Source organism: Delphinus delphis, chromosome 3 (genome assembly GCF_949987515.2).
Source record: "Delphinus delphis chromosome 3, mDelDel1.2, whole genome shotgun sequence".
In the NCBI taxonomy this organism is placed as follows: domain Eukaryota; kingdom Metazoa; phylum Chordata; class Mammalia; order Artiodactyla; family Delphinidae; genus Delphinus; species Delphinus delphis.
Window position 1 is genome coordinate 117,831,935 of NC_082685.1, and position 27,911 is coordinate 117,859,845.

A 27,911-nucleotide genomic window follows, 5' to 3' on the forward strand; every position below is an offset into this window, starting at 1 on the left:
TTTACATATTTTACATGAATAGAATATTTACAGATTTCTTTTAAAGCATTTAATTAATGTTTACTATTGTGCCTTTTTCACTATATCCTTCAGTAGTACAATATTGTCCAGTGTTCTCTGTAACTAAAAAATTAGCTTCTTGGGTAATCCGCCTGGGGGGAAAAATGAGGTTGTTTACATTTAATCTTATAGCAATTTTAACCAGTCATTGCATTCCAACTACCTCTATTTTTACTCGCTTTGATTTTCCAATAGCACTAGTTAAACATTAAGCATACAGTGTACCAGAAGGAATTTATGAAAAGAGCAGGATGCACATGGACAGTACTTGTAACTCTGAGGTATACTCAAAAGTGCCCATGTCCTTTTAAAAAGCATGATGTAAGTATTCTCAATGGAAGTAAACATAGCTAAAACACCACACTCAACTTTATCCAATTTAAATTTATACAAGTAAACAGGTCACAGTCTACATTTCTTAGCTGCCCTTCAGTCACTAGCTCTATATTAGCTATCTGGAGTTTTCTGAATTCATTTCATTTCTTGTGAAAATGAGCGTTTTACCTTGTTCCAAGGCCTCTGTTCTCTTCCGTTTTGTTGCCGCGGCTGGGTTGGACTGCTCCTTTAAAGCGTCCACTGGACAGTTTGGTCTTGGCAGCTGACATCCAGGCGTTGGCCCTGGCCGATTACTGAAATACTTAGTTTTCAATGCCTTTCAGAAGAAAAGATACCACAGAAAGTAAGGTTTTAAGTGAATATATGAACTGTGTTTAAGAAAAGCTAACTGCCAAAATTGTAAGGAGCATTAAATATACTATGTGAATACACCCCCTCCCCAAGCAAACTTAATTTCAAGTATTTCGACATGCAGATTACTACAGATAAACATCTAGCAGCCTAAGACTGATTGATAATTCCATTACTATAAGAAAAAGACACTACCTTCAAATTTTTCCACAATAGCCTATACTAAGTACAAAATATCCGTAGTAAGATATTGTAAAATTCATCTCCCTACACATTATAGGCTCTGTAGTTCAAAACACAGAGACAGACTTGTTCAAAAAGAACTTCCAAGTTTGTCACATCTATATGTATTCAAATTCCAAATCACATAAATTCTTAAAAATAAAGCTTTTAAAAAGATGTGATAGGTTGGAAACAATGGATTAAAATCCAACAATCCACTACAGATTAATAGAAATTTTACTTGGAAGGACTTACCCAAGGTTACTTCTATTTACTACCAGTCCAATGTTCTATAATATGATATTTTTACTTAGTTCCAAAATTCCAATAAAAACAGTTTTATTCTAGATGACAAAAGTTCATACTTTATCTGCATCATAGTACTGTTCAATAGCCACAAAAATTTAAGGTATTTCCTTTTGGATAATTCTTTTATGAACAAAAAGAAGCCATATAAATTTGTCAAGCATACCTCCCCCTACTTGCCAACGTAATATCATATGCAGTAATAATTTAGAGATTTCTTACTTCAGAAGAGTTGCATTTATAAAATATTACTTGCAAATCATAGCAGTTCCATAAGTAAATTAAACTAATTTTGAGCTACATAGAGATCTAAGAAGAGTAACTCATTCCAACTTTTAGATATCTACAAGCCAAAACCCATTAAAAAAATTCATTCTATCAAAATACAACCCAAGTAAGTCATCACAACTAGTATTTTTCTATATATTTTGAGTTTTACTATTAATGAAAACAACTTTCTAGATAATCTGACCTGGTCTCAAGTTTCTTATGATGGAGATAATATGCATATATGCATGAGTGAAAAGGTAAAAATGAGTTACTTGTTTGAAATTAGAAGAGTAATTCCAATGGTAAAATATCTAGTATATATATATTAATGTGGCATGTACTGCTACAAAGAAAAGGCTTGTACAAGTAAATGCATTAAACAATGATTTGGTAGTCTGTAATAAACTTAAGTGAAAAAAAATCCACTTTGTATTCCTCATATATTGTACATTAATATGTTTTGTGAGATATGAAGATTTGTGACATTTCAATTGGTCTCTTCCTTTATGAAGGCAAATCATTGTACCGTGTTGCGTTTTTGCACTGCCTGTCCCTGCCCCAGTTTTCTGTGCTTGTTTTTAAAACAAAGAAAAAAACCTTTTCAAATCTATAGGTCTTATATTTTTGTATTGGATAACATTTCTCTCTTCTTTTATAAGAGCAGGTATTCTTGGTCTTCCACATTTTTCTTGAGTTTCATTCTTATTTCCTTTAAAAAACTCAGTTTCAGTGTTTTTCTGTTTAGAATACCTTTCAATCTCTTGTAAGTATACAGTTGTATCAGACTATACCATTTTCTCCCTATTATCACTTTCTGACTGTGACAATGACCAGAATGCATATTTGAACTGCATTTTATGGGGAAAAAACAAAGCACTTTTGGCACTGATTTTAGCACAAAATTTTACTTAATACATAAGAGTTTAATTGAAATATACCAATGCCTTAACAAATACAATAACCTTTTTTCCCTCTCTAGTGAACTATTTGAAAGCAAATTAATTATGAAATAGAAATGTATTTATATGTGTTTAAGCAAGAATAAACTCTCCTGTACTTGTGTGCATCATATACTTTAATACCAGTCTGAATAGTGCTTGTAGCTTAGGGAAAAAATAAAATTTGTTACTCCTTAAAACAAAATAGAAACACATCTTTTCGGTATTTAAAGAATGTTAGAAAATCTTAAGAAATTCTAAAGATATGCTAAAATACCTGTGTGGCTGTAATTCGAGTACACGGATTAAATAAGAATAAGCCTTGTATAAGATCTAGCAAGTCATCTCCTGCTGCAATGAAGATATGCTGTAACGGGATTCCAGGGAAACTCTTAAATGTCACGAAATCTGGAAGACTACACATGTCCTGTAAAAATATTTTTATAATTCAAACGTAAGTAAAGGATTGAAAGGCATGTAGATCTCGAATAAATAGAACTGTCATACGGATGATATGATGATCTATGTAGAAAACCTCAAGAAATCTATTAAAAAACTCCTACAACTAGTGAGCAGACAAGGTTACAGGAAGGTAAACATAAAAAAATCAACAGTAGTTCTCCATACTAGCAAAGAACATGTGGACACTGAAATGAAAAACAATACCATTTAGAATCACTCAAAAAGAATGATGGAATGCTCTGGTGAAAATCTAACAAAACATGTGTAGGACTCATATACTGAAAGCTATACAACACTGATGAAATAAATCAAAGCTCTAAATAAATGGTGAGACCTATCATGTTCGTGTATTGGAAGATTCAACACCATAAGGATGTCTATTCTCCTCAAATTGGTATACGGGTTTAATGCAATTCTTGCCAAAATTCTGCCAAAATTATTATAGATATAGACAGGTTATTCTAAAATTTATATGGAAAGGAAAAAGAACTAAAATAGCTAAAAACAACTTTGAAAAAGAATAGAAGTGGGAGGAATCAGTCTACCTGATATCAAGACTTAATATATAGCTACTTAATTAAGTCTGTGGTATTGACAGAGGGAAAGGTATCATAAACAACACTGTCCCCTCCAAAGACATTTTTAATCTCATACCTCATATAAAAATTAACTCAAAAAGGATCACAGACTTAAATTTTAAATGTAAAACTATGAAACTTACAAGAAAAAGAAAATCATCAGGAATATCTTTTTGTTAGGACAAGAGTTCTTTGACTTGACATCAAAAGCATTATTCATAAAAAGAAAAATGATAAAAACAGACTTGATCAAAATTAAAAACTTTTACTCTGGAAAGACTGTGAAGAGGATGAAAAGACAAACTACAGTGTAAGAGAAAATTTGCAAACCACATATACAATCAAAGGACGAGTATCTCAAATATATAAAGTGCTCAATACTCAGCCGAAGTACAAACAATCCAATTAAAAAACAAGGAAAAGACAAGAAGAGACATTTCATTAAAGCTATACAAATGACAAATAAGTACATGAAAAGATATTCAACACTATTCATTAGTCATTAGGGAAGAGAAAATCCCTCAGAATGCTTAAAGTAAAAAAGTGACAACACCAAATGCTAGAGAGGATGCAGAGGAAATGGATTACTCATATATTGCTGGTGAGAATAAAAAATGGTACAGCCCCTTTGGAAAGCAGTTTGCAGTTTCTTAAGCTAAATATGCAACCCATGACTCAACAACTGCACTCCTGGTCATCTGTCCCATAGAAATAAATGCTTATGCTTACACAAAAGCCTGTATGTGAATTTTTTTGGCCGTGCAGCTTGTGGGATGTTAGTTCCCCGACCAGGGATGGAACCTGGGCCCTTGGCAGTGAGAGTGCAGAGTTCTAACCACTGGACCGTCAGGGAATTCCCTTGTACATGCATGTTTATAATAGTTTTATTTGTAATAGCCCCAAACTGGAAACAATGCAGATGTTCTTCAACGAGTGAACGGTTAAGACAAACTGTGGTACATTCATACCACTCATCAATAAAAAGGAACGAATTATTCATACACACAACAATCTGGATAAATCGCCAGAGAATTATGTTGAATGTGAAAAAAAATTCAAGCGGAGCGGCTGGGCCCGTGAGCCATGGCCGCTGAGCCTGCGCGTCCGGAGTCTGTACTCCACTATCCACTACGGAAGAGGCCCCAGCAGTGAGAGGCCCGCGTACCGCAAAAAAAAAAAAAAAAAATCAATCCCTAAAGCTTACATATTATATGACTCCATTTATAACATTCTTGAAATGACAAAGTTATAAAAATGGAGAACATATTAGTGATTGCCAGAGGTTAAGGAAGGAGTAGGAGTGGAATGAAAGTGGGTATGACTGTAAAAGGGCTCTTTGTGGTGATGTCCTATATATTAACTGTATCAATGTCAGCATGCTGGTTGTGATTTTTATCCTAACTCTGCAAGATGTTACCACTGTGGGAAGCTGGGTAAAGGGTGCAAGGGGTATCTCTGTATTTCCTTCTGCATGTAAATCAAAATAAGAATTTTTAAAAATCCACGGAAAACATCAGTAAGCAACTACTATTTAGAAAATCATGTCAAATAGTACAGAATAAATATTATGAACATGGCTCTGGAGTCACTAAGACCCAGACTGCAGCCCTAGCTCTGACACTGGGTAGCTTCAGGCAAGTTACTTAACCTCACTAAACCTCAGTTGTCTCATCTGTAAAATGGGAACAACAGTACCTACCTTAATAGGATTGTTGGCAGAATTAAATATAATTTATGAAACCCTACCATTAATGGCATACAATAAGTGTGCAATAAATGAAAGCTGTAAGAGCGTATTTCACAATTAGAACATACAGCCAACTTTCAATTAGAAAGTTGAGGAAGTAACAGCACAAAAGAAACTCAATTTCAGTTTCAGATAATTTCATTATCGTTTTAACCAGAAGATAAAGAGACTGATCAAAATTTCTCTTTTCTAGTAATTATTTTTTCCCCAGAATATGAGGCTATAATAGAAAGGAAAATAAAAAGGTCTTCAATTATAATTTTTATTTTTTATTTATTTATTTATTTTTTTGCGTTACGCGGGCCTCTCACTGTTGTGGCCTCTCCCGTTGCAGAGCACAGGCTCCGGACGCGCAGGCTCAGCGGCCATGGCTCACGGGCCCAGCCACTGTGCGGCATGTGGGATCTTCCCAGACCGGGGCATGAACCCGTGTCCCCTGCATCGGCAGGCGGACTCTCACTACTGCGCCACCAGGGAAGCCCCTTCAATTATAATTTAAGAATGAACACATGGGACTTCCCTGGTGGTGCAGTGGTTAAGAATCCGCCTGCCAATGCAGGGGACATGGGTTCAACCCCTGGTCCAGGAAGATCTCACATACCGCGGAGGAACTAAGCCTGCGAGCCACAACTACTGAGCCCGCATGCCTAGAGCCCGTGCTCCACAAGAGAAGCCACCGCAATGAGAAGCCCGCGCACCACAACGAAGAGTAGCCCCCGCTCGCCACAACTAGAGAAAGCCCGCGCACAGCAATGAAGACCCAACACAGCCATACATACATACATCCATAAATAAGAAAGAAAAAAGAATGAACAAGTGAGAATTTCACTGAACTGTAATATATAAAATTTAGCAATTTATATTGTTTTAAATTTTATCACAGATTTAGTATTTCTTTTTTATAGACACGTAATGGTTTAAAAATAAATAACAGGGAGTTCCCTGGTGGCCTAGTGGTTAGGATTCTGGGCTTTCACTGCTGTGGCCCAGGTTCAATCCCTGCTTGGGGAATTGAGATCCTGCAAGCCATGCAGCGTGGCCAACAACAACAAAAAAATTATAATACTAAAAAATCTTGATTGTGTTAGTGAAAATTCAATAAATACACCCAAATCCATCAAGATATTGATAAACTAACATGGAACATCTAAAATTAAATATTATATGGCTTAAAAAGAAAAAGGTCAATAATATTAAGTGAAGAGCAAGTTAGTTGCAAAAAAAATGTGTATGGTGTGATCCCTATTTTGCTAAAGAACAAAAGAAAAAGCAACTCTATATGTCTATATGTGCATATGTGTTTGTGTGTGCATCCTCATAGCAAGGCTTTACAACAAAATAAGAGTGATTAACCCTGGAATGGGAATTACTGGGATGGGGGAGGGCTATAAGTATATAGAAGGCTGGATGGTATATCATAATTTTAACTTTCACTTTGTATAACGTTTGCAATGAGTATATATTATTAATAAATTAAGACAATTAGTACATTTCTTTAAGTAATATTCACGTTATACACTATACAGAATTCTAACTAAATTTCAAAGAACATGTATGAAGGCTTACAGGCCACTGTTCTTCTGTTGGTGTGCCCAAAGTTTCAAATATTCTTGTTAGTTGATCAAGGTCTGAATCTCCTGGCAAAAAAGGAACCTGAAAGAAAGTGAGAGGCAGCCACTTCAAGATAGTTTTTGATAGCTGTTACATAAATAATACTATAAATTTAATTTAATAAGAAACACTAAACTATAACAAAAATTTAGTCTGAGGCATACTGGATACGGCATTAGATCCTGCCATTGCTATCCAAGTAAAGAGTACCATACTGTCCATTTTATTCACGCCTCTCATCTTTAATAAACACTTACCAATGTAAGAGGCACTGTGCTAAGCCCTAGGCATTTAAACAAGGGAACAAGACAGTCCCTGCTCTCCCCTGGGGTGGACATGGTGAACAACGATGATACCAGTAAAGCAGTATTTACAAGATGATGTGTTCAGTGAGAGCACAGGATAGGATCCTAGCCCATATGGGAACAGCACCTAACCCACTCTGGACAGGTGAGGGAAGGCTTCCTACAGGAAGTGGCCATGAAAGTTGACAGATGAAGATGAGAGTTGCCGAAAGAAAAGTCTAAGATGGAAGAAGAAAACTATCCTAGCAAAAGGGCAGGTGCAAAGGCTGGGAGGCAAGAGAACACATCTCTATTCCAATATTATTTAAACAATCTCTTGGCAAATTCTCTCTTTGAAGAGGTATACTGGCCAACTTTAAGAGGATAAATAATTATAAGTTACATATATACAGTGGAATTTACTCAGCCATAAAAATAAACGAAATTGAGCTATTTGTAATGAGGTGGATAGACCTAGAGTCTGTCATACAGAGTGAAGTCAGAAAGAGAAAGACAAATACCGTATGCTAACACATATATATGGAATTTAAGAAAAAAAAATGTCATGAAGAACCTAGGGGTAAGACAGGAATAAAGACACAGACCTACTAGAGAATGGACTTGAGGATATGGGGAGGGGGAAGGGTAAGCTGTGACAAAGCGAGAGAGAGGCATAGACATATATACACTACCAAATGTAAGGTAGATAGCTAGTGGGAAGCAGCGGCATAGCACAGGGTGATCAGCTCGGTGCTTTCAGTGCCTGGAGGCGTGGGATAGGGAGGGTGGGAGGGAGGGAGATGCAAGAGGGAAGAGATATGGGAACATATGTATATGTATAACTGATTCACTTTGTTATAAAGCAGAAACTAACACAGCATTATAAAGCAATTATACTCTAATAAAGATGTAAAAAAATAATTATAAGTTAAACGTCAGTAAGCTGGTAAGAAATGATCAAAATCTTTGCTACACAAAGACATTATTTTCCAATTCATTTCTCAGACATGTAAGTATACAGGAAAGAAAAAAAAGGAGTATTCTCTACTCTGTGAGTTAAGAGGCCTTTGGCACTGTTAAAGGCAATGAAAAAGTTTATAGAATCACTGGGAAGACATGAAATTAAGTACCAAGTTTCCAACATTTTTATTACTGTGGACCTCTACCAGCAACAAAACATAACAAAAACACCTCTGCCAGTTATCAATATACTCCAAATTCACCCTTTTTGACTCTCCATAAAAATGGATCTGGGCCCTTTAAATATTTTTCCTTTGCCAAGTGAAGCTTTGTCAGTAGAGAATGCTGGAGAGACATCACAGGAAGAAAAGTTTTGCTTCCTGGTTCCAGTCGGCTTGCCTGGCAGGCTCCTGCACCACTCTCAGCTTCTAGAATTGGTACCAGGTTCCTGCAGTGTGACCAGTTTCTCCAGTGTTCAGCTCCAACAGTGCATGGAGGCCAGCAGCTTCCCTCTAGAATGCCCTGCAGATGGTTTTGTAGCAGTGCCTCTAGAGAAATGCTTTCCTCAGCACCTGAAATACCCTGAACAGCTTTCCTCAGCATCTAAGAAGACAGATTTCAGCAAGTTCAGCACAGCTCTACAGCAGCTTCTCGGTCAACCAGTGAGCCACACTGTGTCCTCTTCAAGAGGTCTAGATCTCAGCCCTGGGTGTCCTCTCATTGGGTGCTCTGTCCTTAGTCCTAGCGTCACCCCTAGGTATAAGGGTGACTGCTCTTTATATCTGCTATTCCTACATTCTTTAGAGTTCTCTTTACTTTTTGTTAGTCAATCCCTCATTACTACAACCTCTTGTCATAGTTAATAATTCTTTATATTAAGCTTCCCTTTTCAAATTAATGTGTGGTTTCTATATTCTGATTGGACCCAGACTTAACATAACCCCTATTTAAAATATGTATTTATAATAGCGTGCTATCATGTATATTAAATGTGAATAAAATAGAAACTAGAAGGGATATTAAATAACATTTCATAAATCTTTTTTTTAAATATTTATTTATTTTTGGCTGTCGGGTCTTAGTTGCGGCCCATGGGCTCTGTAGTTGCGGCATGCGGGCTTAGTTGCCCCGCAGCATGTGGGATCTTAGTTCCTCTGACCAGGGATTGAACCCATGTCCCCTGCACTGGAAAGCAGATTCTTAACCACTGGACCACCAGGGAAGTCCCCATAAATCTTTTTAGACATGCTCACATTTTCTTCTTATACCTTCTTCTTCTACCTTCTTATACCTTCTTATACCTCTGCTACTTTGCAAACCACCAACGTAAATTGTATTACGAGATCTGAAGACAGGGACACTCATCATCATAGCCTTAGTTTTGTGAGCAAGCTTGCAATTTAACCAGATTTTAAGGATGGCTGTTTTTGTCTGATGTAAGAAATTTAAATGAGCTGCCTAATGCGTGGACTTTGGATCCCTCACAATGTGTTCTGTTGTCTTCAATGTTGCTTTTGAGAAGTCTGATGCCATCTTTTCCCTAATCCTTTACTTTGGTTTCTGTGTAAGCTTTTCATGTTTTTTCTCTCTGTGGAAATAAAGGCTTTTTCCTAAGAACCCCCGGTATTCTGAAATTTCACCATGTGTCTGGGCATGGGGGCTTCTTTCATTCATTGTGCAGAATCTTTATGGCACTTCCAACCTATTCACATCCATCAATGCTGGGCTATTTTCTTATGAATTTCCTACCCTCGATTTTCTTTCTTCTCCTTTGCTATATTCTAAGATCACTCCTGGATCAATCTCCTAATTTTCTTATCTTTTCCCTACTATAGTCCATCTCTTTTATCTTTTGGTTCTATTTAATGAAAGAGTTCTTTAGCTACTTTTCTACTATTTTTGTTTGCTTTTAGTTATCCTTTTTGAAAAATTTCAAGTATACTTTATTCTTTGATTGTTCCTTTAGTAAAAGAGCATCATATTCTTGTTTTATGTATGCAGTATATTCTCTCAGTTCTCTGAAGATTTGGTGCAGGTGGGGAGGTGAGGATGAATTTTCTTCTGCTACCTGATAGTTTCTATTTTTTCCAAGTTTCTTTTTTAGTTTGTTTCAGTCTGTCATTCATGTTGGACGCTTTCATCAAATACCTGATGATCCTTGCCAATTATCTGGTTATCCTTACATGTTGGAAGTAGTCATTAAATACCTGAAAATCCTTGATAACTATCTGGTGATCACTGGCTAACCATTCATATTTAAAGGTAAGGTACTAAAAAAGCTGATTCAAAGCATTCTATCTATGAAAAGAGCTTGTTAACTCATGGCCTTTATCTAGAAAGATTGGACAGGTAGCTTAATGCCAGTTACCTACGGGTCTATTCTCTGGGACCATTCAGTTCTTCCAGTGAAGGATCCTCTAATCTTTTACCTGAGTTAAAATGAGTTTTACACTGGCTGCCAGGGTTCTAGGAGCTGAACAGGGAAATAAGTTGGAGGTTTTACTGTTTAGTTTGCAGACTTCCATGTAATCTGCATGTTTTCACCCTGGCATCTCACTCCCATCCTTCACTGTGTCTAAGGATGCCCATGTCTAGAGATTCCTGCTTCAGTTTCTTTGGAGAATAAACCTTTCCCTGGTGGAGGAATAAGTCAGGGGGAAGTATATAGCTGGGGGAAGGAAAGTAACCTGGTCGTGTCGGGGACCTTGTTATTAAGTGGTCAATATACAGGTTTTTCAACCAACCCTTCTGTTTTCAGTCCTGCACCTCATTATTGCCATCAATGATAACTCTCATTGCTAAGCAACTCCAGGATTCTGTATGCCAAACAAATTTTGCGTTCAGTTGGTATCCGTTTCTGAAGACTTTTAGCCTTCTTCATTTCTGGCTTCATATCCTCTGGCATAGTGTTACAGGCACCTCCTAATTTCAAACATTTATGTTTGTTTCTTTTTAGAGATAATTTCTGAGGGGGGGAGATTTTTGCCTTGCCATCTTAAAAATCCTCAAGATATAATTATCACTTTATTTTAAAATGTCTTCATTGTATTAAGCATCAATGCAACGTTGACTAAAAAAATCCACTGTCTGGGACTTCCCTGGTGGTCCAGTGGTAAAGAATCTGCCTTACAATGCAGGGGACGCTGGTTCGATGCCTGGTCAGGGAACTAAGATCCCACATGCTGCAGGGAAACTAAGCCCATGTGCCGCAACTACTGAGCTTGCATGCCTCAAGTAAAGAGCCCGCATGCAGCAATACAGAGTCCATGTACTCTGGAACCCGTGTGCCACAACAACAGAGCCCACGCACCCTGAAGCCTGTGTGCTACAACTAGAGAAGAGAAAACCCTCATGCCACAACTAGAGAGAAGCCTGCACGCCACAATGAGAGATCCCACACGCCTCAACGAAGATCCTGCATGCTGCAACTAAGACCCAACACAGCCAAAAATAAATAAATAATAAATAAATCTTTTTTTTAATGATTTGGCCTCCCAAGTCCTAGTCAGTATTTTTATATTTATTTGTTTGTTTATTTATTTATTTTTGACTGCATTGGGTCTTTGTTGCTGCGCACAGGCTTTCTCTAGTTGCGGTGAGCAGGGGCTACTCTTCCTTGCGGTGTGCGGGCCGCTCATTGCAGCAGCTTCTCTTGCTGTGGAGCATGGGCTCTAGGCGCGCGGGCTCAGTAGTTGTGGTTCGCAGGCTCTAGAGCGCAGGCTCGGTAGTTGTGGTGCACTGGCTTAGCTGCTCTGCAGTACGTAGGATCTTCCCAGACCACGGCTCGAACCCGTGTCCCCTGCATTGGCAGGCGGATTCTCAACCACTGCGCCACCAAGGAAGCCCTTTATTGTTCTTTTATCCTGTTCTATAACAGCTTCTTAGAGGACACCAGAATTTAACCAATACAATTGTGACTAAGCATATGAATGAGAACTTTTCAGTTTTAGGAAAAAGAGTCCAATTAACCCTAAAAGGAAGAGAAGTACTGAGTTCAACAGTACAGGAACCCAAGAGGGACTTCCCTCTGGTTCTTTTCAGTATGACTCCACTCATGACTTCTCTTTTAAAACTGTGTTGAGATTCATCTTTTTAAGAACAATGACATTGTAGAAATTTATTTTTTCTTTCTCAGGTCTTTACAGAGAGGCAGGGATCACAAACCAAATACCAGAAAATCATCAAGTTTTTTTATGCAATAGGCATGAACAATAACGTTCTTGAACATCTGATATCCTATAGCCTCTAACACCCATGTGCATCCAGAAGCCTATGCAAAAACTGATGGAAGCTCTGTTCTGAGCTGATACAGCCAAACTGAAGTATTGGAATGTCAGAGGGCTGAAGATCAACCACAGGCCAAGCCATTAGCTCTGGATCCTCACCATCTGGATGAAGTAAGAGTATGGCAGGCAGCTGCTGGTTGATCAAATTTTTGTATCACCACATCATCTCTAGGAAATGCTCTAATGCAGGCCAGTAGGATGCCCAGTGACCTTCCTATAAAGCATAAAATGTCTCCCCCAAACTACTTCTTATTTACAAACTAAAATGGTTATCTTTGAAACTATCTAGACCAGATAGTGGCATTTGCTCAGTAGGTAATATCCAAGTTTAGATTTTCTATTAATCACTATGTCTCATAACATGATTAAGAAAAAAACATAAACAGATCATAAATTAAAAAGTAGATTTGTGTTATTTAGTGACATAATACTCCACTAGTATAAATATTTCTCAATTCCTTTTCAGAGGTCAGAATGCAGACCAATTTGCTTCTAAAATGTTTTAAACTATATAGACTACTTTGTTGGATATAGGCTTACTTATTATTGCTCCTGTTTTCTAGTTATTAAACCTTCTATAAAATTTACATAGAAAAAAAACACTTTAAAGAAGTTAAACGCTTATATTAGCAAATCTTCTGAATTATCCTGGCTTTCAACTATTATCTATTTGGACTGCAGAATCTCACCACAGATTTAGAACTGCGTGGACAGCATTTCCAAGGATATTTTCAAATGAGTACAGAGACAGTTTAAAATAGGAAACATTTTTCTTTAATTGTGCTGGAAAAATATATGGCAAAATGGTACAGTTCTTCACCAAGTAGGGCTGCCTGTCAACTCCTTCATAACCTTAATAATAATTCCAACAACGATGCCAATGGTTAGCAAGACTCCAACTATGACTTCAACCAGGTCCACAATTTCTAACCCATTTATTCTCAACTGCTATCTCTCTCTCCTTACTTTCTACATGGAATGATCAGTCATAACACTAGGGGCTATGGAATTCCGTTTCTGTCTTGGTCATGAATGAACTGGGCTTTTGAGAGTTAACAGATTCTCAAATGTACCCTTCCAGTAAACTCTGTTTTTGTGAGTAGCATAGTTGTCACACCAGGTGATTCAGAGGACCCATTACTACAGGGATTACTTATGTCATCTTCAAGCCTAAATGTGAGGGTTTCTTCTACAAGCATTCAGAAGGGTGAGCATCTCAAAATGATGCATAGAACTCACACTAAACTAAAAAAGACATTTAAGAAGGTATCTTCTCTCTGGCGTACAGAAGCTATTTTCTCTGTTCAAGGAAATAAATAGCTGTATTTTTGTGTTTTGGGTTCACATTTCTTTAAATACACATGGCTTGAGGAGAGGGGGAGTAGAGGCTGGAATCTGGAATGTAAGAAGGAAAAACACTCAGCCTCAGTGTGATTTCCCAATATTCCTCTGCCTTCATCATTGAGAAGGGCTAAACTAAACTTCATAGCTAAAGAAAACTTACCAAGTTGGCATCTTTCTGTACAGTGAGGGAAGGGAGAGGATGTTTCATTGTAAGATGGTCTCGGTTTGAGAAATGCTATAGGACCACCATGTCTGCTCTGCTTGAACAGAACTAAAATGCTCCTCTCATACAATATTTAAAGTCATGCAGAGTTGCATCTGCAGTGGCTGGTATTACGTATCTCTTAAAGTGTACTTTTAAACAGCCCAAACAAAAAAGTACCAGAAGTACATAAGTTTATCCTAACACTTTTAGTTACTGTAGAGACAGTACCATATTACAACCCAATGAGTTTTATTATATATAGTTACATTTCAGAACACAGAATGATCTGTAATAAAACCTTTATTGTCCTAAGTGGGAGATCTCATCTCGCATTAGCATTAATAAAAAGGTTGTACTTGGCAGAGTTTTTTTTTTTATAAACCTGTTTGTTGGCTTTTTGTTTCAAGGATGGTACTCCTCTCTGGGAATTACCTCTGGGAAGATAATTATTACACAAATTATAAAAACAAATTCCTATAACAATACTGAAGTGTGTACATCAATTCCAGACTTACCCTTAGGAGCAACTCTGCTAATATACAGCCAACAGCCCACATGTCCACACCTACACCATACATTCTAGCTCCAAATAGTAGCTCAGGGGCCCGATACCACCTGAAGAACAAAAAGAAATACTGTCATTTTAGGATGGAATTAAAGTATTTCTTAGAGAAAATTCCTCAGCAAAACATCATCTACTGATGAAATGCACTTTTATGGATATATTAACTCAAGAAAAATTGGCTATAAAATCAACAAGTTCCATATTACTGCCAGGAAATTACATACACCCTTAGTCCATTCACTCTCCCACTTTGAGATGAGTAACACTTTCTTTCTCCAGGAACCCTCAACACCATCCTTCCTCTCAGCTCATGACCTTATTTCCTACTTCACTGAAATAATGCAAGTAATGAAAAAAAATTTCTACAGACTCACCTTCAGTCATTTGTATTCTCACAATCCGCCTTCCCATCCATAACTACAGATGAACTAGCCATGATTGTTTTTAAAGTCAATCCCTCAACTTGGGCACTGACACCCCACTCTCCTGCCTATTTTCAAGGATATTGCTCCTGCAATTCTCTCCTCTTTCTCCTACATCAACTTTTTGTTCTTACTAGATTTTTAACATCAATGTCAAACATACCATTATTTTTTCTAGCCTTAAAAAATAAACTAAAATATAAAGAAACAAAAAACAAAAACTTCTTTGGACCCCACTTCCCCTAACAGTTACCCCTCATTCTCTGGTTGTCTGTTCTTACTGTCTCCATTTCCTCTTCTCTCATCCTCTTAAACCCGTTGCAGTCAGGCTTTCATCCCACCACTCCACCAAAATTGCTCTTGTCGAGGTTATCTAAATTGTTAATTCTCAGTCCTCACGTTAATTTGACCTATTAGTAGCATTTGATTTGCAAGAAGAGAAAGTATGAGAAACGAGTAGATGAAAACCAGTGGCACACAATACTCATGTATGTGGGTCCCTGTTTTCCTGAGTCCCCAGTGTTCCTGAACGATGGGCTTAATCTTCCCAGAAATTACATGAACAACTACTTACATATCCCTTACTTTTTACTCAGGGCTCAGGTGACTGACACTCAGTGAGATCTGGAGAAAGGTGACAAAGTAATTTAAAAGGATAGAGAATCTGATGACTTCTCAGATCCTTACAAGAGTCAGAGAAATTAACAAATGTCATCCTGACAAGATAAAATCTACCATCCCTATCTATTTAATGTGATTTTTAGTTTTTATACATAAGAAGTATAAACAGAAAATGGAAGCAACTAATAATATGCAAAACCCAAATATAAATGCACTGCTTTGTTTAGAGAATTTTCATTCACACTGAATGATATAAAATGTGGAACCAAGACTGACCAATAAAATAAACACAGGCCCCCCAAATCACATGCTTATGTACAAGAATAGGCACTAGAGTTCCAACCTACCTAACTAAACTGTATAAGAAGTATAAATTAGTCCCCAAAATAACTTGGTAAATCTCTGAGGACTGAGTTAAATTCAACTCCGTTTGAAAGAAGGGCTGTATATTTTTTTTTCACTGTGGTAAGATATACACAATATAAAAAAGGGCTATATTTTTAATAAAGTACCAATAGTAATCCCTGAACTCTGCCAAAAGTTCAGAGAAGACAAATGATGCTCATCTGTGTAATCACAATCACTTGTGTATATCCTACACAATATAAGGTTTCAGTTAGTTAAGGAATCCTTACCTGGTTACAACCTGATGTGTATAAGCTCTATTGGGGCTCCCAAATGATTTGGCCAGGCCAAAATCTGCCAGTTTTAGAACTCCATTTTCATCTAGCAACAAGTTGTTTGGTTTTAGGTCCTATATAATAGAGGTTTTAAACAAACAAGTAAGCAGGGTGGAGAAGAATATCACAATGATACATTTAGTTGGCTTAAATTTAAACTTAGCAGAAATGGGGTAACACCCCAAATCTAAACAACCACCAATATTATTTTTATTGACATAAAATCCTACAAAGCAAAATAAGATTGGCCATATTACTTAGTGAGACACTGGGTCAAGGTACTTAATTTCACGAACCTATTTCACAGGTTTGCTGTGAGGATTAAATTTAATATTTCCTGTAAAAGCCCTAGTGTAGTGACTGGCTCATAGTAAGCACTCAATAAATAGCTGCTGCTATTTAATTTAGTAACAATATATATGGGGAATTCCCTGGCGGTTCAGAGGTTAGGGACTCTGCACTCTCACTGCTGAGGGCCCGAGTTCAATCCCTGGTCGGGGAACTAAGATCCCACAAGCCACGAGGCCAAAAACAAAACAAAAACAAACAAACAAAAAAACCCCCACTACGTATGAACTTCAGTAAATAAAAATATTAGGCACTTACAAGGATGAGGAATACAGTCTTCACAATCTATGCTAAAAATATATTAGCAATAACCTAAAAGGGATTCCAAGTGTTAAGTATGAGAATTACTAACTATAACTTACTTATTTTTAGCTATTTCATCTAAATAGGGTGCCTAAGAACATCTACCTATCTAAATTATCAGCCTTGTTCTAGTAGCTGAATGCTCCTAACAATGACTCAGTCATTTCAGAAATTTTATTTCATTATTTCCTAGAATTTTAGAGCTACTAGAAATATTTTTCCAAAGGTATTTTTGCATTGCATAATTTAATCCAGACTCCCACTGTTTTTGGTTTTGTTTATTTTTTTCCCATTACAACAGTATAGCACAAAGAACACTGGACTTCAAGCCAAAATGTCTAGGTTCTAATACTATTGTCAGTTTTCAGCTGCTGACCTTGAAAAAAATACGTAACTTTGGTCAGCAACTTAGCTCTTCAACTATGAAAAACATGAAGGACTAGGTCTCTTCCATTTCTAAGTTTCATATAGTAATTCAGAGTCCTCACAGCACCACGTAGTGGAACTGAAGGGAGCACACAGAGGAAGAAGGTTGGATAAAATGGCCCAGCTCTATTTTGTAACAATTTACATACTCAGACCTTTTGTGTAATAAATTGGCTACAACATGAAGTCTGACTACAACATGAAGAATCAATAATACTTGGTTAAAAACCTTACCCTATGTAGAATCCAATGTTGATGTAAATATTCTAATCCTTGAAGAGTCATCAACATGTAGGCTTTGATGTGTGATGGTGTCAGCACAAGACTGTTATCTTTTATTATAACCTGTAAAGCAGGCATACAATATACAGGTAAGCTTTATTATTCCAAATGGACTCTACTATATAAAATCATTTACAGACATAAAATGGATTTATTCATAGAGGAGAATCTCAAGAGAGCTTGCCTAACTCTCCTTAGGAAGTACTGTCAGAATCTCCAATTACATGGTTAGGGAAAGTATCTTTGGTTTGGAAAGAAAGCAGTGCTTTATGTCCTACTGCTTTGTTTTTAGGCATCCATGTAGCAAACATCTGTTGTTTTCACTTGTCCCCAGATACATAGCCCCTTCTGACAACAGCATTCAACACTCCATCTGTTCCCAGCTTAGTCCACGTGGTTAAAACAGGACTGTGCGCTACCTGTAGACTTCAGAGGTAGACACACGACCCAGGCATGGTCAGTCACCACACTGCAGCCTGCTTTCCAGACTAGCTCAGGGATGGATAAGTGAGCCAAGCCAAGGCAAATATTGGTGCTAGAATCAAAGGGAACAAAGCACTTTCTTTCCTCAGGGATTATTAAACTCTAAGGACAGAAGCCTGCAAGTGCCTGAGCCACTATATTAAGAAATTCTACCCATGAACAAGGCAACAGAGAGAAAACACTGAGTTAAAGTGAAAGACTGTGTTACATTAGCATTATTTGTGAACTATGCCTCAAGTCAGTCAGTTTTTTCCTAGACTTTTCGTTATATGAGATAAAAATTCACATTTTCTTTTTTTTTAAATAGGTAAAATATACCCTTTTAATCTCACAGTTCTATGAATTTCAACAAACACATCCAGTTGTGTAACCACTACCATAATCAAGACATAGTTTCATAATCCCCTAAACTCTCCCCAGGCCATTCTCTACTCAATCCTCCCCTCGATTCCCTACCCAGGCAACCACTGATCATTTTTGTTCCTTTAATTTTGCCTTTTCCAAAAAACCATACATGGAATCATATAATATCAATAGCTTTTTTTTTTTTCGTGGTACGCGGGCCTCTCACTGTTGGGGCCTCTCCCATTGCGGAGCACAGGCTCTGGACACACAGGCTCAGCGGCCATGGCTCACAGGCCCAGCCGCTCCACGGCATGTGGGATCTTCCCGGACCGGGGCACAAACCTGTGTCCCCTGCATCGGCAGGCGGACTCTCAACCACTGAGCCACCAGGGAAGCCCAATATCAATAGCTTTTTGAGCCTGGCTTCTTTTGTTTAGTATAATGTATTTGAGATTCACCTATACTGTTGCATATGTTAGTAGTTTGTTTCTTTTTATTCTCAAATAGTATTCCACTTTATGATTACACATTCACTTAATGAAAGCTATTTGGGTTGTTTCCAGTTTGGGTAGTGACAAATAAAGCTAAACATCTGTGTAGTCATATGTTTTTGTTTCTCTTGGATAAATAAATACGTAGAGGTAGTATTTACTAGATTGTACCTTAAGTGTATATTTAATTGTATAAGAAACTGCCTAACTGTTTTCCAAAGTGGCTGCATCACTTTGCATTCTCATCAGCAGTGTATGAGAATTCCACTTGTTCCACATCCTTGGAATGTCCATTACTGAGATTCAATTAATATTAATGAGAAGTATAAAATCTTATTTTTCTCAAAAAGAAACCTGGCTTTCAAAAGGATATTCTGTGATAATATCACAAAGAAGTTCCAAATCCTCCGAAGCCAAACACTCATTTTTCGAAAAAGGAATGTTAATAAGGTATTGGGAACTTGGTAGACACAATGCTATTGAAATCCAACTCTTGTATTTAACCCTGGGAATATGGCTAAATGATTCAGAAGATCTTTGACTTGAGAACACATCTAGATTTCAACAAAATTAAGCATTCTTTTGACTGCCAGTATCTTCAAAGGTAGAAAATAAACATTTAGATTCTCTTTGGATAAATAGAGAAAAAAAATTCCTCCAGGAATTTTAATCTTACCTCTAGGTCAGTTTCCATAAAATCAAAGACAAGGCTAATATTAGATTTATGTCCAAAAGCATCAAGGAGCTGCAAAGCAAAATTTTAAAAAAATCAACATGTGATTCTCTATTAAACACTTGACAGTATTAAAGTAATTTTTAAAAAGTTAAACAAATATTTGGATTGTTGATAATTCTCTGTAAAGTTTAAATAATTTTATTAAATTTAATATTTATCCTTTTTTTGGGCTAGGAATTAGTACTTTGAAGCACAGGATACTAAACCTTACTATTAAAAACAAACTCACTAAATACTTAACCTCTCCCTCCAAATTTTGGAGTTATAATAAAGATATGAATTAATGAAAACCTCATTTAAGTCTCCAATTTAGAAAAATTCCCAAACTTGGTACTTAAGAACATCCTACAAATAGCATCAGCAGCTATCATTCATTGAATGAGCGTGTTCTCTATGCCAGGCACTATCCCAGGTACTTTACGTGTATTCAGTCTCATAACAACGCTATGAGGTAGGGACTATGGCACAGAGTTCAAGGGAACTTGCTAAAGGTCTTACACATGCTAGAGCTCTCTAGGCTTCAAAATGATCTCTGACAAAATCAGCCTGTATGCCAATATTTAATTTATTTCATCAGTTGTATAGTTTTTAAGACACTGCCTACAAGAACAATTAGGATAGAAAATAAATTTCAGCCTTTTTGCAAGGCTCGTCTAGAACAACTTATCTTGCTGAGCCTTCAATCAACATCTACCACATTCAGGAAAGGCAGGGTCCCAAATCCCAGAAACAACTTAGATCATACTCACACCAATTATATTTGGATGACTTAGCTCCTGTAATAATTTTATCTCTCTTAAAGCTGTTCTATTTATACCTACATAAAAAGGCAAAGAAAAAAGTGAAAAATAATTCTGAAATCTCAAACCTTCTTGTAAACGTATTTTTTGGGAAAGGTCAGTCTGATGAAATAGCGATGACTATTCCTCAGGAAAAAAATAACAATTTTTATGACATATCTGTTTCCATTTTATATTGCTTTATTTTTAAAATAGCTTAGCACAGACTATGATAAATGGTGAAAAAAGTATTCACGTTATCTGTGAGATATCAGATCTGAAGACTGCTGGAACAACATGTACACAAGTGTGTAGCATATAGGTGAGAAGTTAATGGCTCCCTTCTCTTGCCTTATGAATATCAGTGGCAGATTCTTTAAGCTAACAGCAAACTAGTGATTAGATACCATCTTGCCCAATGTGAAGGATGGAACTCAACATTTAAAATAAAATCTGGTACTAGTTATTACAGAGATGATGGATCCTTTATATAGGAACTATTTCTTGATGACTAAATAGGACTTAGCACTCTAGCAAATAAGGCTTTGGAAGAAGGGGTAAAAAAAAATCTTTCCCCTCCATACATTTATTCTATAGTAAGCTTTGTATACTTCCATGAATCCGGAATTTTCAAAGTAATCAGAAGCTCAGAAGAAGAAGAAACAATGGCTTGTAACAACACCTAAAGCAGTAATGAAGACAGCAAGACAAGTCACTAATAACCTTGCTGTCTTCCATCTACTTAGGTGACTTGAATATTCTTCTGAACACCCAAATGGTGAAAATCACAAATATCCTATCTCTATCCTGAGTCTATCTTTACTCTTCTGGGACCCTGCAATAACTCTATCCAGAACCACTGTTAACTTTAATTAATACTTTGTTCTCTTCCTCACTGAGAATAAGAACCTTTCCTGTTCTGTCAGATTACATGAAATAAGTTACTCACCATCTTTAGCTTCTGATCTATGTCCAAGTTTGATCTGGCAGAGGAAAAAACAAACACATTAGAAATATGTTAAATTATTTAGACCAATACATATATATAAACACTTCAAGGACTTCACTGGTGGCACAGTGCTTAAGAATCCACCTGCCAATGCAGGGTACACGGGTTTGAGCCCTGTTTCAGGAAGATCCCACAGGCCGTGGAGCAACTAAGCCCGTGTGCCACAACTATTGAGCCTGCGCTCTAGAGCCTGCGAGCCACAACTACTGAGCCCGAGTGCCACAACTACTGAAGCTCGCACACCTAGAGCCCGTGCTCCGCGACAAGAGAAGCCACTGCAATGAGAAGCCCACGTACCACAACAAAGAGTAGCCCCCGCTTGCCACAACTAGAGAAAGCCCCCCGCGCAGCAACAAAGACCCAAAGCAGCCAAAAATAAATTAATTAATTAAAAATTTAAAAATTTCTTAAAAAAAAAACATAGCAAAAATATGTAGCAACTCATATGTAGCTAGTATTAGTCGGCAAGAAGGGAGTGGGAATCATGAATCAGAAAGGCAAAATTAACAATATAAGAAAGGATCAAGTACCTATCATTCCTTTCCCCTTAAGTTTTGAATTACACATCTTTGTTAGATTAAATGAGGAACAAATAATTAAACGCATAGAGGCTAATAAACAAAAGGAGCACTTCAAGTTAGACTACTTCGGAGGAAATGCGTAACGCATAAAATAAGATGCTTAATGTGTCCAACAATATGCTCCCAGGGACCACATTTTCCAAAAAGAAAAATTACAAATTGCGACGGATATAGAAAATGGTTAAACTGTTGTTACTGTGAATAAGCACATCAAACTGCATTAACAGGTTCAGTCTTACACAAAACCAAGTACCAGGTTAAAGAACAAGAGCTAACTACTTTATACAATGACAATGTAACCAAGAATACAAAAATAAAAATCCTACTCCAGAAAATCAACTATTCTACTTTAAAAGATATCCCCCACCTATATACTAAAAATAGAACTTTTAATTTAAAGGTAGGCTATTTATTATAGCACCAAAAAATATAAGGCACTTAGGAATAAAGCCAACAAGAGATGTATGAAGCTTTCCATGAACACTATAAAGCACTCTTAAAATATGCTTAAGAAATGAGATCAAAATAAACATAGATAGCATGTTCATGGATAGGAAGACTCAATATCATAAATACATCAAATATGTCAATTCTCTTTAATGGAACTAAATGTAAAGTACAAGAGCATTTTTCAAGGACATTGACAAATGGATTCTAAACTTTATATGGAAAAGTAAAGAGCTAAGAACAGATAATTTAAAACATTATTACATTTTCTAAACATAATAAAAAATAGACTAGTTTCATGAAGCCATCTACTTCATCACCCAGATTCAATAATTACCAATATTTTGCCATACTTACTTCATTCATTCATCCTCCCCTTTTTGCTGGCTACAATATATACTTTTTCAAGTCCCAGACTTCATGTTATTTCATCCCTATATACTTTAAGTAGGCACCTCTAAAATGTGGACATTTTCTTACATAACTATAATGCCATTCTCATACCTAACAAAATTAATAATAATGCCAGAGTAGCATATAATAACTAGTTCATATTCAAATTCTCCTGATCTGTTTCAAATTTCTCAACTGACCCATAGAGTAAGCCAAGATAATTTTGAAGAAAAGTAGCTATGTGGGACTTACCAGACTTCAAGACTTTATAAGGCAATAGTAATTATAGGCTTATTGTATTGGAGCAGGGATGGGGGAAAAAAAGTCAACCAGTAAAAAAGAATAGTGTGCCCAGAAACAGATCCAAGTAGAAACTGGAACTTGGCATTACAACTCACCAGGAAAGGGACATACTATCAATAGTGTTGAGAGAGCTGGGGAAAAAATACTGGATCCCCATACTACACAACAAAGAAAATTTAATTCCAAATGGAATGAAGACCTAAATGTGAAAAGCAATACTTTAAAATTTTTAGACGAAAATATAGTAGAATTCTTTATAACCTGGAGGTAGGGAAGCACACAAAAAAGGGAACCAATAAAGGAAAAACATGGACAAATTTAACCAGATTAAAATTTTAAATATCTGTGCCTCAAAACATATCATAAATCAACTAAAAGTCCAGCCAAAGACTGGGAGATGATGATGGAAAAAATTTTTACATACTGAAGTATGGAGAAGTCATTCTGGCTTATACATGATTTAACAAACTTTTTGCTAACTAGAACAGCCTGTTTTGTGGTCTATCAAACACACATTGTACATCTGCTTTTAACCATTGAAAAAAAAAGGGTGCATTGTCCCGGAAGTAAAGAATGTCCATTTTGAAGATAGGGATAAATGCCTCCCTTCCAGGGACTTCAGTAGTAGTACTCCTTTGATGATAAGGCTCCCTTCCCGGGAGCCATGGCCATACTGACTCACTGTGTACTCGGTGACCTGTCTTCGGCTGATCTTTTTTTTTTCTTTTTTTGAAACTTTGAAGGAATGTACCCCTGTCATGCTTGATGTTTTCTGTTCTGACAAGATATAAATTATGCTGAAAACCATACTTCTTCAGAACAGTTCCTCAGAGCTATCTGACAGACTGTCTTCTGGACTATAATCCTCAGTTTGGCTTGAATAAATACTCTTCTATTCTTATCACAGATCAGTAATTTATTGTTTACAGCAACGAGGGTATCTCCAGTGCAAATTTCTGATAAAGGATCGGTATCCAGAATATATAAGAAATTCCCCACCAAATCAACAGGAAAGAAAAAAATGTAAGCAACCTAACAGAAAAAGTCTAAAAAGCCAATAAATCTAGGAAAAGATGATCAACCTCACTGGTAATCAGAGAAGTATTAATTGAAAAAACAACCATATACCATTTTCGATCCACCTAATTGACAACTGTTGTAAAGTCTGACAATACAAAGATGGTGAGAACGTGGTGGGAGGTTAAACTGATCCCACCATTTTGGAGAGCAATTTGACAATATATGGTGACATTGCTGCGTAGTCTCTATGCAGCAACAATTCATAATTGGTTTCAACTAAAGATACATTCTCTAGAGAAACTCACATATGTATAAGAATGTCTGTAGAAGGACTGTATAAAAGTAAAACATTTTAAAAAAACCAGCTTAAATGTTTATCAACAAGAGTTTGAACAGACCAATTTTAGTGTAGCCACATAATAGAATCTAATCACTGATGAGCATGAATAAACCAGATCTACATGTATCCATCTGGAAGATTTCAGAAATAATACTGATTCAGAAAAACAAGTTGCAGAAGAATATTGCGTGCGCGCGTGCCTGTGTGTGTGTGTGTGTGTGTGTGTGTAGGGAGAGAAAGAGTTTAGAAGTATGCAACACTATATATTGTTGAGATACATAAAACAAATACTGAAAAATGAGAAAGGCTCCAAAAGGCTACCATAGGGGACTGGTTAAATAAATTGGGAAACATAAATTCAATACCATTGTTTAAAAAGGATAAGGTAGATTAATGATGTCTTAAAAGTCCAAAATACAATAGGCAAAAGAATACAGAATACATAGCTTATTATCCCTTTTTTTGTAAAATTAAACATGTCAGTAAATGAGTGGGAGTAGAAATTGAGTGTTGGGAGAGGAAGGTGCACAAGCACCACATCTCCAATGTTTACAGTAGGAAGTATAGAAAATGTCTAAAACTAGGGAAAGAGACCACTCAAGAAATAATGATAAGCATACTATCTAAAGAAATGGATGTAAATAGCAGAGAAAACAGTTTTGGAGTTGAAAGTGATTGCTCCAAGGAGTGAAAACCAGGGGTAGAGGAGACAGGCATGCTTGGCCTAGTAACTGACTTTTTTTAAAAAAATATTTTGAGAAATAACTGGTTTAGTAGAAGGAGAAATATTTCTGCTTTTTTTTTTTTTTGCTGTACGCGGGCCTCTCACTGCTGTGGCCTCTCCCACTGCGGAGCACAGGCTCCGGACGCGCAGGCTCAGCGACCATGGCTCACGGGCCCAGCCGCTCCGCGGCATGTGGGATCTTCCCGGACCGGGGCATGAACCCGCATCCCCTGCATTGGCAGGCGGACTCTCAACCACTGCGCCACCAGGGAAGCCCTCTGCTTTTTTTTTGAGGTACAGTTTATGTATACTATTATATAAGTTTCATATGTATAACATAACGATTCACAATTTTTAAAGGTTATATATTCATTTATATAAAGGTTATATTCCATAAAACCACAAAGATGTACTATTTGAAATAAAAATTAAATGTAAAAGAATATTCCATTATGAGTCACTTTCAAGGGGTACAAGTCTATCACCGAGAAATAGGATGAATTCCAAATCCTAGTTTATGATAAAAGTAAGCAAACAAGAAAACCCACTAGGATTTTCAGAAAACCACAGAATTCAATGAGATTATACCAATTTGAAGAGACTATACCAGTCAAGTCAATACATTTTTAATGAGTGTCTGCAAATGTACCAGACCCAGTCCTAAATATAATTCAAGTGGTAGTAAACAGAAAATAAACTCATAGGTAAAAGACTTTAGATTTTGATAAACGCTATGAAATAATAATAGAGAAATATGCAAAGAACACCAGGTAAGAAGGGAGGCACACCTGTTTTAGCTAGAATGACCAGCAAAGGCATGTATATACAGGAGATATTTGACTGAGATCTAAATGATAAGGAATCAGTCATGATTCCTGATTACATGATTACTCAAGTTTTAGAGTAAAAATATACTAACCAGAAGGCAGAGCAGCAAATGCAATGATACCGGGACTGGGATGAATTTAATGTATTCAAGGGACAGAAAGGTCAGTATGGCTAGAATAAAGTGAACCAGGGGTAGAATCAGAAAAATAACTTTAGAAAGAATTAACAAAGTTAAGGGTTTCACAAGGGAGTAGCTATGGCATTGGTTTATAGAACACAAACTGGAAAAGGAGATGAGACACGTCAGAAAAGTAAAAAAGATAACAATGGCAGGAATGATTGTGGAAAGGAAGAGTGGGAAGCAGGTGTTAAGAGTATGAGAGGGATACGCTTCAAAGGAATTAGGGATTTTCAAGGAGAAAGATTCAAAGCAGCAACAGGAATAATAAGGAAGGTGGTCACCTAAGCCACCAACAGGCCTGAGGTGTGAAGAAACCAGCTTCTCTTGAGAAGGTTATTGATTTCCGTAGTATGGGAAAAGGCAATCAACCTGGGAGCACGACACCTGGATCTAAAACCTGGCTCTAGCAATTACTATCTGTGACATCTTGATGAGTCACCTAATCTCTCTTAGTTTCAGCCACCTCAAGTGTAAAATAGAGATACTTTACCTACTTCATGGGCTCTTATGAGGATTAAATGAAAAACCGAGGGTGAAAGTGCTTGGTATATAGAGAGTTAACTAAATATGACCGAAGTTTCTTGAATGAATGCGAGTAAAAAAGCTACTGAAACCATTAAAAAAAAACCCGCACCACAGCAATGTCATTAATGCTGGCGAAAGCCTTTCATGGTAAACCTGTACTCAGGAAATACAGATATACAAAGTGGATTCAGGTGAGGCAGAAATAGGGCCCTGGAAAGGTCAGGTGTTCTGAGGACCCAAGAGACGAGCAGTATTTGTCCCCTTTTCCAAGGTCTGCGTTTATAGAACAAACATAACGCACAGCTTCCTCTTCATTTCAATTTCAATGAATGCAACAAAACACAAGTTCAACCCGAGTTCCACGTTGGAACACAAGACACTAAGAAATTCTATTTTCTTTGAAAATCACCTAAGTAACTCCTCACTAGCAGAAAACGGTCAAGAGAAGTAAAACGGCCAGACACCGGCTCCCAGATACACACATCTTCAAGGAGACTCAAGGAAAAACAAATTGCAACTCACTTTCTTAATGGCGACAATTTGGTTGGTGTTCTTGTCTCTGGCCTTGTAAACCGTGGCAAACTAGAGAGAAGAAGAGGAATAAAGTTAAGTTGGTGAGAGTTTTTTTGGTTTGTGTTTGCCTTTTTACTTTATTAGATTCGGGGAAGCAAGGAACCCAGGGTTCTTGGAAAAAACTCGCGGCGGCTTGAAACGTGGTGGTGCCGTCCACGTCTCGTTCCAGTCTATTCTTCGGAGAAGGCCGCTCAAGGTCTCATGTCCAGGGTGGACAGAGGGGCCGCAGGAGGGGTCTGGGCAGCCTCCCGCAAGCAGAACGAGCAGCGTGGCCCGTCCGCTGGCTTCCACGAGAAAACCCGCGACGGTGTGAGGCGGCCCGGCGTTCCCCGCTCAGGGCCCTCCGAGCCCCACCCGAGAATCTCACCTGTCCTTCGCCGAGGAAGTCCAGTTTTTCATAACGCTTTGCTCGCGACTTCACGTCCACAGCCATCTGTCACGCGAAGCTCGACTCCAACTGAAACGGGAGAGCTCCCAAGACAGCGAGAATTTAAAGCACCTTAAAGCCTCCCACAGCCACTTCCGCCCACTGAGCGCCGATGCTTC

General features: G+C 37.3%; 1 protein-coding gene across 2 annotated transcripts; it reads right to left on the reverse strand.

The window, feature by feature from the left end:
- CDK7 (cyclin dependent kinase 7) lies at positions 1–27,893 on the reverse strand. 2 transcript variants are annotated; one of them, XM_060007018.1, is made up of 12 exons: positions 27,733–27,893; positions 27,315–27,374; positions 21,391–21,424; positions 20,412–20,479; positions 19,603–19,671; positions 17,560–17,670; positions 16,204–16,322; positions 14,476–14,575; positions 6,837–6,923; positions 2,761–2,910; positions 565–712; positions 1–152 (listed from the first exon to the last, which is right to left on the reverse strand). In XM_060007018.1, the coding sequence occupies exons 1-12, from the start codon at positions 27,796–27,798 to the stop codon at positions 124–126; spliced, it is 1,041 nt and encodes a 346-aa protein (XP_059863001.1). In that variant the 5' UTR covers positions 27,799–27,893; the 3' UTR covers positions 1–123. The 2 variants fall into 2 exon arrangements, with proteins under 2 accessions (XP_059863001.1, XP_059863002.1); XM_060007019.1 differs by lacking the exon at positions 20,412–20,479 and having other exon boundaries at positions 27,733–27,885.
- Positions 27,894–27,911: the final 18 nt, after the last annotated feature.

What these genes read in the sequence shown, in the direction of transcription:
- CDK7 (XM_060007018.1), bottom strand. Translation starts at nt 27,798, where the DNA reads ATGGCTGTGGACGTGAAGTCGCGAGCAAAGCGTTATGAAAAACTGGAC. An exon ending in TAGATCAGAAGCTAAAGATG is followed by an intron (nt 20,480 to 21,390) that starts GTGAGTAACTTA and finishes CTTTTTATGTAG; the next exon opens with GTATAAATAGAACAGCTTTA. An exon ending in AACAGAGGCCTTGGAACAAG is followed by an intron (nt 153 to 564) that starts GTAAAACGCTCA and finishes TTTTCCCCCCAG; the next exon opens with GCGGATTACCCAAGAAGCTA.